Source organism: Triticum dicoccoides, chromosome 1A (genome assembly GCF_002162155.2).
Source record: "Triticum dicoccoides isolate Atlit2015 ecotype Zavitan chromosome 1A, WEW_v2.0, whole genome shotgun sequence".
Taxonomy (NCBI): Eukaryota; Viridiplantae; Streptophyta; class Magnoliopsida; order Poales; family Poaceae; genus Triticum; species Triticum dicoccoides.
This window is the reverse complement of record NC_041380.1, coordinates 64,155,954-64,166,469: the sequence shown is the minus strand read 5'-3', so window position 1 is coordinate 64,166,469 and position 10,516 is coordinate 64,155,954. Positions and strand designations below refer to the sequence as shown.

Below are 10,516 nucleotides of genomic sequence, written 5' to 3'. Positions count from 1 at the left end.
GCCGTGGCCTTTAACCGGTGCAATTTAGCGAAAACATGTTTGTAGTAACGCATCAGACAAACACAACAGAAAACCCCAACGGCCTGATTCGCCCTGGGTGGCTTGCTGCCTATTCGATGATTGTTGGCGGCAAATAAGATTGGCCTTAATTGTTGTGAGCAAACGTCCAGCCAGCCGCGCTACGGGGCCAACCCGGGTAATTCTTCTGGTATTGGGAATTTTCTGCCGAGTTTTTTCTTTTTCTTTTCTTGTTTCTCTCTCTTCATTTTATAGTTTTATCTTCTCATATTTTTAGTTTTTCCTTTCTATTTTTCATTCTTCCTATTTTTAATTTGTGAGTATTTTCGAAATTTCCAAGTAATTTTTAATATTCACAATTGTTTTTGAAGATTTTTGTAATTTCCTGGGCATTTTCTTAAATTGTGAAAAAAGTCAAAGTCTCAAACATTTTCCAACGTTCATTTTTTTAGAATTTGCAAACATTTTAAATACATAAGCATTTTTAAAATCAGGAACAATTTATGATTCTTGAACATTATTAAACTTCATGAATGTTTTTTTTAGATTAGTGAGCATATGTTTAGTTTGCAAAAAAGAAATACAAATCCATGAACTAAATTCCACAGATATTTATCATTGCAGAAAAGTAGAGAAGACATGCGATATTATGTTAACTAGGTTTACCATCATCCCTAATTCCGAGGGCATGATTACAGGCCCACCTCCCCATGTACCAATCACATGATACAAGTCAACGATAAGCCTTCAAGCCACCAGACAACACTCCGATCACCGCGCCATAGCCAGTCCGGCCACCACTACCACAGGCGTCCGGACCATCCCTCTCGTAATCTCTGACTTAGCCTAACTTATGTCTAGTATATTTTGGCTACCCGCGGTGACTCTATGTAATAGTCCTGGGTTACACGTGTCTGACTTAAACACCTAACCCTCTGCGTGCTCCAAGTCTAGCAGTAACCCAATACACATATTCAACACGATTTTACCAAAAACTAATTTTGAATCATCTCGCAAAATGCATAAGGATTGATTTGTTTCTGGTGTTTAGAGGCTAAATTTCCATTTTTCCAATTTAGGTGCACAACCTAGAATGCCTCTACTGTAAAGTGAACCAAACGAAATTATTTTTCATTTGAACTTATATTGTGGTCTAACTTATTAAGTGATCATGGGAGAAGCATCATGCCAGTTACAATGAAGCATAGAAGAGGAAGATTTGACGATGAAAGAATGACGAAACACGTACTGCCATCTAATGAGGGCGAGAGAAGGATATTTTCTCCGATCCATATCAATTGTCAATTCCCATTGGCCGTCCGACTTAAATTTTCGCAGGTCTCATGTCGCTCGTCTACACTTCCATGTGGTCCCATGCATCACCACCATACACCTTCCCATTTTTATCTCACCGGTTGTTCTTATCTTCTCAAGAAGTCACCCACAGAAATCTCCATCGCCTCGTCTCTTTCTCTCATTTCTTTCCTTGGCTCACCCGCTACTACCGGCGGGCTCGTCGCCACCGCGCCCACATCTGTCCTGTTCAAAATTACTGCACAGTCGACTACCTTCAACCACACCAAACAACCGACCTTTTTTTGCTACCACGCCTTGTACCACAACCAGGAGATAGATGGGGGAGCTACAAGTGCTGTAGAGGACAGGCGAGCTGGTGTTCTTTTTATTGCGGAAGCGAATGCCGTGTCGGCGGGGAGGTGAGGCTGCTTCGGCTCGCCACAGTCTGCAACCGGTAGATGTAGTGCTGCAATCGGCTAGGGCAGAGCCGGAAACGACCTCACCAGAAGCTGCCACCAGCATTGCACCGTGGCTAGGACAGCGGCCACAAGATGGTATGGTAGAGATGCCGGGGTGCTGCAACCGATCGGATTAAACTTTTTGACCAATTGTATAGAAAAATTAGCTTATACCCGCAACATGAATATATGTAGCATGGAAGTATGTTTGATAATAAATCCAATTAAACAAATTTGGTGGTTTAGATGCCAATAATATCTTTTAGAAGTGGTCAAACTTAAATAAGTTTAATTTAGGCAAAGCTAGAATTTAAATAATATGGATCATTGAGTAAACTAAACTATGAAAACAATCTGGTGATTCAACACTGACCAATAATAATCGAACACTAAAGATTAAAATGCGCAGAGAACTGTAAATTTGTCCTGGCAAAGATGAAATAGAGCACAAATACAACAACTTTTTTTCATTTTATTTGACAAATTACACAAATTAAAAAACATAGGCAAAAATGGTAAGTGGGACACTTGGTTTCTTCCGCTTCTGCTCCATTTTCATCCCAATAGTGAGATATTTTTGAAGAGGTAATGATGTGGTGAAAAAAATAAAGCTACATGTGTGTTACTGATACACAATCAATACCACTAAGAAATATTTTAAATTTGAGTCCAACAATATGAATTTTGTATCACGTAATTGATATACTTTGAACAAAACAACAAACACATGCTCAAAATAAATCCGAATAACATAGATGTACACCTTATATTTCCTATGAAGCATTTGTGTTCCAAGTTTCCAACATGGTCGAGCGATCAGGTATAAGGTGCTGCATGCTTAGAAAACAGTGAGCAACTAGGCGACTAAAATTGCTAGAACCTCCATGCATAGCTTTGTGTCTGAGCTGTCTGAGCTGTGTGACAATGTGCTTAAATCAGCGGAAAATATTATCACGGCAAATAGAAATTCAGGCTGCAAGTATGCATGTTCCTGTATTGGCAAACATACTGAAGCCTCGGGATTGATAGGGAAAGAAATATTCAAAGTTTTTTTTCCCGTATTCAAGGTAATCATGTAAAAAATTCTTGGAATCATCAGTGAGAAAGTATCTTTCTTAAGCAAGGTAGATGAATATTTCAGTCTATAAAAAAACTTGGCAATGCCACATTATCAAAGGGAAAAACAGGAGTACATATGGAGCACAAACTGAAGAAACTTGAAGCCCTGACAAACCATAACAAAAACTGCAGCAAGCACAAGAAATTCAGTTTCGACACTAGTCATGCATGCCAGCAAATACAAGACACAGGAATCACCAATCAATTCGCATTCTGATTGCTAAATTGGATCTAGATAGTTTTGCCTTGAGCCTTCTACATGCAACCGATTAGATGCGGTGATGATTAGCCACACTACTAAATTGTCATGATAATATCTTTGGCCGCTTTCAGCTCGTCAGGCAGGAAGCTAGCAGCCAGCTCCTTGAGAACATATGGGCAGCTATTCTTCAGATGCTCGTAACCATCGCTTGCCATCATCGCCTTCAAATTAGAAGGGGAAGCGAGGAACTTAAAGCAAGCTTTCTTAATTGTATCGAAACTGTGCTGCTCAGCTAGAGCCAAACTTGGCGCCACGATGTCAGAGTTGATGAGCTCGCACAACTTCTCTTCGCATATCAGCTTCAGCCTCTCAATGTTGTACCTGTCCGCTGCAACAAGCAGATGGCCAGCCATCACCGCTTCTCTTCGTGCTCCACATCCATCAGTCATCTCGGGAACAGGCACATAGTCAGTCTGTGTATATGAAGTGGCGCAAGGCCTTGAACACGTCACTTTCCATATCACAAATTTCAATTGGACCGCCGGCATTCTCCTTCATGCCGCCAAAGAGCTCCACCCTGAACACGGATGACCGAGCGGCGAGCACGGCCCTATGAGCCAAGAAACTCTCCCCGCCGACATGAAAGGTCACGTCGGCTCCATCCATGCTCTTCACTAGGTCACCAAGTTGTTGACGCAAGTTGCTTGGAGGAACCAAGCTAAACCGACTACCTTTGCGGGTAGACTTCATGACGGTAACATCGCACTGGATGTTGAAACTGTCGTTTCTTATATGCCCTGAATTCTCAAGAAAATATTTCTTGATAGAATTACTGAAACCCAGTCGTGACCCCCAACGCTGAATGGGACAGATTGCACGCACTTGCCACGCTCCATCCCCATGATTCTTGAGTAGCTGTCTATCTTGATCACACATGACCTTTGCTCCGATCCCCCTACAATGGCAGCAGCAAGATCGTGACGCTCTGACATTCTTGTCGTCCCTTAGATTGCACCCGGATGGAATAACGGCAACAACGTGAAATTCCCTGCGTCTATATAGTACGTACCGTGGGAAGTTCGATCGATCTGTCTCGAAGCAAATCAAACGCAGATACATGCCAAATAAGAACTCTAGGTCTTTGCTGCCATTTAAACTGAACAGATTACATGCCAAATAAGAATCCTAATCTAGGAACACTGGGATAGCTAGCTTCGGATGCGTATCAACGCTGACCTCTTGGACACGGTCGAGTCCGGCCCATGCACTGCACGACGCCTTCATGGGCGTGGAGCCGCACCGAACGTCTGTATTTTTAATGCCAGAACCCAGATTTACCCACACGAGGAATTTGAAGAAATCACAGGCCGAATGCCACTGATTGGTGAAAATGGCTCGCGATTAGCTACGGGTCAAAATTTACTGGGCAAATGCCCTTGCGCGACTCGCCCTGCTGGACTCACTTGTCACTTTAGCCCGACACCCCTCTCGATCCCGCTCTCGTCCATGGTGACCTTGGCCTAACCCGGCATTGCTGTCACGCTGCTGTCGCCGGGCTTCTCTCGCATTCAGCTCGACTTCGCGCCGCCCGACTTACATATGCTGCCATCTGTTGTCCAGCCTCCACCTGGATGTGTTTAATTACCGACACTATTTTTGTAAGGAAAGGAGCATATTTGCCTGTAATTTCATTCATATGGAACTGATAAACGAACCTAGGATCAGTTTGAGTGAAGGGGAAGACCTTTACCCCCAGGTTACAGCCGCAGCACATCACCAACGACCCTTTACCCCAGGTAACAAATCCATAGACTGAGGTCGACACATTAACCATCCTATATCAACTGACGGAACCAACCACACTTAACAGCATAAGAAAAGACTAGAGCAACTACAAAAGAGCTGTCTACTTATTACAGAACCAGCTACTGAAGATCACGGCCTCACACGCCGCCAAGGTGCTTATTACCGACGACTTGATTATGAAGAAAAGTGGGCCCAAGTACACCTGTATACGCATGTTCCCAGAGTGATAAGCCTACTGAAGCCTCGAGATTGAGCAGTTCTCCATACGCAAATTAATCATGTCAAGAACTTTATGCTTGGAACCACTGAGCCAATATATTCATTAAGCAAGGTAGGTGAATTTTTCAGTCCATCAAAAACTTGGCAGTGCCACACTAAAAAAGGGGAAAACAGGACTACGGATGGAGCACAAACTGCAGAACCTTGGAAATCATTAAAAACAGTAACAAAAACTGCATATATAAGATGAGCTAACGCCGGAACCCAGATTTTACATAGAATCCCTTCTATCAAAAAACTCATGGAGAAATCCCTTCCATCATAAAAATATCTAGCACATTTGTGTTTCTATGGAGTGAGCTAACGGCAGAACCTTGGAAATCATTAAAAGCCGTAACAAAAAATGCATGCAGCAAGGACATCAAATCCAGTTCGACGTTAATATTGCATCCCAGCAAATAAAAGAACACAGGAATCGCGCAATCAATTCGCATTCTGATTGCAAAGTGGATATGCAGATATTTATAGAGATAAGCTCTTTTGCAGGTACTATGGTAGAAGATATGGATACTAAAATAGATAAGATGCTATGATCATTGCCATGCTACTAAGTTGTCATGATAATATCTTTGACCACTTTCAGCTCAGCAGGCAGGAAGCTAACAGCCAGCTCCTTGAGAACTGATGGGCAACTATTCTTCAGATGCTCGTAACCATCACTTGCCATCATCGCCTCCAAATTGGAAAGAGAAGTGAGGAACTGAAAGCAAGCTTCCTTGAGTCTGCGGGAGTTGTGCTGCTCAGCTAGAGCCAGACTGGTCGCCACGATGTCGGAGTCGATGAGCTTGCATAACTTCTCTTCACAAATCAGCTTCAGCCTCTCAATGTTATACCTGTCAGCTGCAACAAGAAGATGGCCAGCCATCGCCACATCTCTACGTGCTTGACCTCCATTGGTCATCATACGAATGGGTGGTGAGTCGGTGTATATGAAGTGAAGCAACGATCTGAATACATCAGGTTCCATATCACTGATTTCAATTGGGCGACCGGCGTCCTCCTTCATAGCACCGAAGAGCTCCGCTCTGAAGACAGACGACCGAGCGGCGAGAATGGACCTATGAGCCAAGAAACTCTCCCCGCCAACATGAAAGGTGACGTCCGCTCCATCCATGCTCTTTAAGAGGTCGCCGAGATGCTGATGCAAGTTGCTTGGAGGAACCAAGCTAAGCCGATTAGCATTGTGGCCATACTTCACGACAGTAACATCGCACATGATTCTGATTCTGTCTTTCCTTAGATACACTGATCCCTCAAGATCTGCCTTCTTGATAAAGTTAGAGAAACCCCAGTCTGAACCTTTGCTAGGGAAGATATGTTCGGTGGTCTTGTTATATGACCCCACTGGTTCCCCCTCCTTGCCAACAGGAAACAGACTAAATCCAACATTGGCCCTCACATTCTTCGACGCAGCGGAATCAAGAGCTAGAAAAACAGATATGAAACCGGCTTCGTACTTTTCGGTGTGGCAACCGTTCGGGAAATACCACACAACCCAGTCGTGACCTCCAACACTGAAAGGGGTCGATTTCACGTATTTTCCACGCTCGGTTTGCCGCTTGATCCTGGAGTATTCGTCTATCTTGATCACGTACAAACTTTCCTCGGATGACGCTATATTGGCAGCACGGAGATCGCAAATCTCTGCCATTCTGTTGGTGGGCTAGGCAGTTGCAGGGAACGCGTGTAGGATGGCAGGAAGAGGGAAGACGGAGGAGGAAAGATGCCGTCGCCACGCCGTAGAATCAGCGCCCTGCCTTCCCCCACGTAGGCCGTCACGACTCGTCGGCGAGGACGGAACGCGCGTCAGCGAGTTGCCTGAGGGCAGCTATGTCGAACGTGGCAGCAGTCGCCGTCTCGTGCATCTTAGGTGGAAGAGGTGTAGAGTACTGGGAGGGAGGCGGTTATGAATAGCCCACGAGATGCATCTAGTGGTTGTTTGGATATGGATGTCTACGGTTCTAACTAACTAATCTTCGAATAAGGGCATGTACAATGGCACTATCTTAGGAGTGTCATGTAGGATAAATGATGAAATGGAGAAGAGAGAACTCATAAAAAAAGGCTTGTCTTCTCTTATTTAAGATAAGACAAGAGATGATATCTTAGCACAATATGTGTCACCATGTTTTTAGAAATAACTAGTTATGAAGATAAAGCTCATCTTTTTTTTTGTCATCTCTTAATTACATGTAAGACCTAAGATAAGACTATGTTATCAACCATTGTACATGCCCTAAGCAACGCTTGTTTGGATACGGTGATTGTAGTTATAACCACCTAAAAACTTGTTCAGTTATCTCATCAAATCGTGGATATAGATAACTGAGTTTGGGAAGAAAACTCAAAAGGTGAGTTTATTAAAAAACCGACTAATATATGTTTTTCTAAAGGGAAATTTTACGATGCATTGCAATACACCAAAGTACGTGTATTATATAGGCGATCCAACGGATGAGACTAACTGAGCCTTACTAAAGTCCAAGGATATTTTCGACCTAAAAAATTATTTAAGTTTAATTGGTCCAATTAAGTCGAGGGGTATTATCGTTCTAAAATTTCAAATTAACTTGATTGCAGTAAGGCACTTAATTATAACTAAATGACATCATGTGTGGTCATTTGAAGTTAGAGCGATTCCTCATCTTCTCTCGAGCCCTAGTCTCCGGCAAATACATCGTCGCCGATCGCCGGCGCGCGCACTCGTCGTGGAACTCCCCCCTCCTCCTTCCCTCCCACACCCCATTATCCCCTCCCTCGCACATGATCCCCCTCGGGTTATATGCGGCGCCAGATCTTCCGACGAGCCGCCTAATCCCCTCCTTTCCCGATGTGAAACCCTCTTCCCTGGCGTGAGGCCAGATCATCCTCATCGCCGTGCATCAACTTTATCGCGTCGGATCTTCGCATCGGCCTTTGGCATGTAAGTGCCTAGCCATCTCTAATCTTGACCAGTCTCTTCTTCATAGTATCGATAGGGTCAGATTTGATTAAGGTTTAGGATATGTGATATGAGAAAGTTGTGACTAGATTTTGATTGAAAGGAAGTGTAATTCGGATGTAGTTAGGACATAGTTTGGATTAGTTAGGGTTATGTGGCATGAAAAAGTTGTCAGCTGATTTGGATTCAAAGAAAGTGTAGTTTTGATTAGTTAGGAGATATTTTGGATTGAGTTTGGAGTTATTTTGGATTTAGTTAGGAGATATTTTGGATTGAGTTTGGAGTTATTTTGGATTTAGTTAGGAGATATTTGATCTATGAGGGTGGATTTATCAGGGCCTGATTAGTCACGACATTTGAAGGATTTGTGGACAATTGGAATAATGAATTTAAACAAATCTGCATACATGAAGAATTATGTCATATCCTTACATCATAGATAGTAGCATGAAGGAAATATGCCCTAGAGGCAATAATAATGTTATTATTTTATTTCCTTATATCATGATAAATGTTTATTATTCATGCTAGAATTGTATTATCCGGAAACATAATACTTGTGTGAATACATAGACAAACCAAACGTCACTAGTATGCCTCTACTTGACTAGCTCATTAATCAAAGATGGTTATGTTTCCTAACCATAGACATGTGTTGTCATTTGATTAACGGGATCACATTATTAGGAGAATGATGTGATTGACATGACCCATTCCATTAGCTTAGCACCCGATCGTTTAGTATGTTGCTATTGCTTTCTTCATGACTTATACATGTTCCTATGACTATGAGATTATGCAACTCCCGTTTGCCGGAGGAACACTTTGTGTGCTACCAAACGTCACAACGTAACTGGGTGATTATAAAGGAGCTCTACAGGTGTCTCCAAAGATACATGTTGGGTTGGCGTATTTCGAGATTAGGATTTGTCACTCCGATTGTCGGAGAGGTATCTCTGGGCCCTCTCGGTAATGCACATCACATAAGCCTTGCACGCATTTCAACTAATGAGTTAGTTGCGAGATGATGTATTACGAAACGAGTAAAGAGACTTGCCGGTAACGAGATTGAACTAGGTATTGAGATACCGACGATCGAATCTCGGGCAAGTAAAATACCGATGACAAAGGGAACAACGTATGTTGTTATGCGGTCTGACCGATAAAGATCTTCGTAGAATATGTCGGAGCCAATATGAGCATCCAGGTTCCGCTATTGGTTATTGACCGAAGACGTGTCTCGGTCATGTCTACATTGTTCTTGAACCCGTAGGGTCCGCACGCTTATGGTTTCGATGACAGTTATATTATGAGTTTATGAGTTTTGATGTACCGAAATTAGTTCGGAGTCCCGGATGTGATCACGGACATAACGAGGAGTCTCGAAATGGTCGAGACATAAAGATTGATATATTAGACGGCTATATTCGGACATCGAAAGTGTTTCGGGTGATTTCGAAGAAAACCGGAGAGCCGGAGGGTTACGGAACCCTACCGGGAGAAGTAATGGGCCATATGGGCCTTAGTGGAGAGAGAGAGGGGCAGCCAGGGTGGGCCGCACGCCTCCTCCCCCCTGGTCCAAATTGGACTAGGAGAGGGGGGGCCCCTTTCCTTCTCCCTCCCCACTTCCTTCCCCCTCCTAGTAGGAGTCCTACTCCTACTAGGAGGAGGACTCCTCCTGGCGCGCCAATAGGGGCCGACCGGCCTCCTCCCCTTGCTCCTTTATATACGGGGGCAGGGGGCACCCCTAGACACACAAGTTGATCCAGGTGATCATATTCTTAGCCGTGTGCGGTGCCCCCTTCCACCATAATCCTCGATAATATTGTAGCGGTGCTTAGGCGAAGCCCTACGACGGTAGTACATCAAGATCGTCACCACGCCGTCGTGCTGACGGAACTCTACCCCGACACTTTTCTGGATCGGAGTCCGGGGATCGTCATCGAGCTGAACGTGTGCTAAAACTCGGAGGTGCCGTAGTTTCGGTGCTTGATCGGTCGGGCCATGAAGACGTACGACTACATCAACCGCGTTGTGCTAACGCTTCCGCTGTCGGTCTACAAGGGTACGTAGATCACACTCTCTCCTCTCGTTGCTATGCATCACCATGATCTTGCGTGTGCGTAGGAAAATTTTGAAATTACTACGTTACCCAACATAGCAATCAAATGTTTAGTTACAGCAAGTACAATGAATATTTTTGGATTTAGTTAGAATATATTTCATACTTACTTAGAGCTTTTAAAGGGCCGAGTTAGGTACATGAATCCGAATTGAAAAAATTGTTAAATTATTTAAGCATGGTAGTGTATAATTATTTTGTATGATATCCATCCGTAACATTGTCTATGTGTTTTCATTGGCAGCATAACGACATGGATGATAAAGGCAACGATG

The 10,516-nt window shown here is 43.6% G+C and overlaps 2 protein-coding genes across 2 annotated transcripts; both read right to left on the bottom strand.

Moving 5' to 3' along the window:
- Positions 1-3,188: 3,188 nt before the first annotated feature.
- LOC119364450 (BTB/POZ and MATH domain-containing protein 1-like) lies at positions 3,189-3,924 on the bottom strand. Its single transcript, XM_037629955.1, is given in 2 exon segments — positions 3,189-3,557; positions 3,559-3,924. Coding segments are annotated over 2 exon segments (654 nt in total). The 5' UTR covers positions 3,844-3,924.
- Positions 3,925-5,725: 1,801 nt separating this feature from the next.
- On the bottom strand, positions 5,726-6,829 carry LOC119351374 (BTB/POZ and MATH domain-containing protein 2-like). The gene has a single exon (XM_037618604.1). It carries the CDS (start codon positions 6,827-6,829, stop codon positions 5,726-5,728), a length of 1,104 nt encoding a protein of 367 aa, XP_037474501.1.
- Between the last annotated feature and the right edge of the window lie 3,687 nt (positions 6,830-10,516).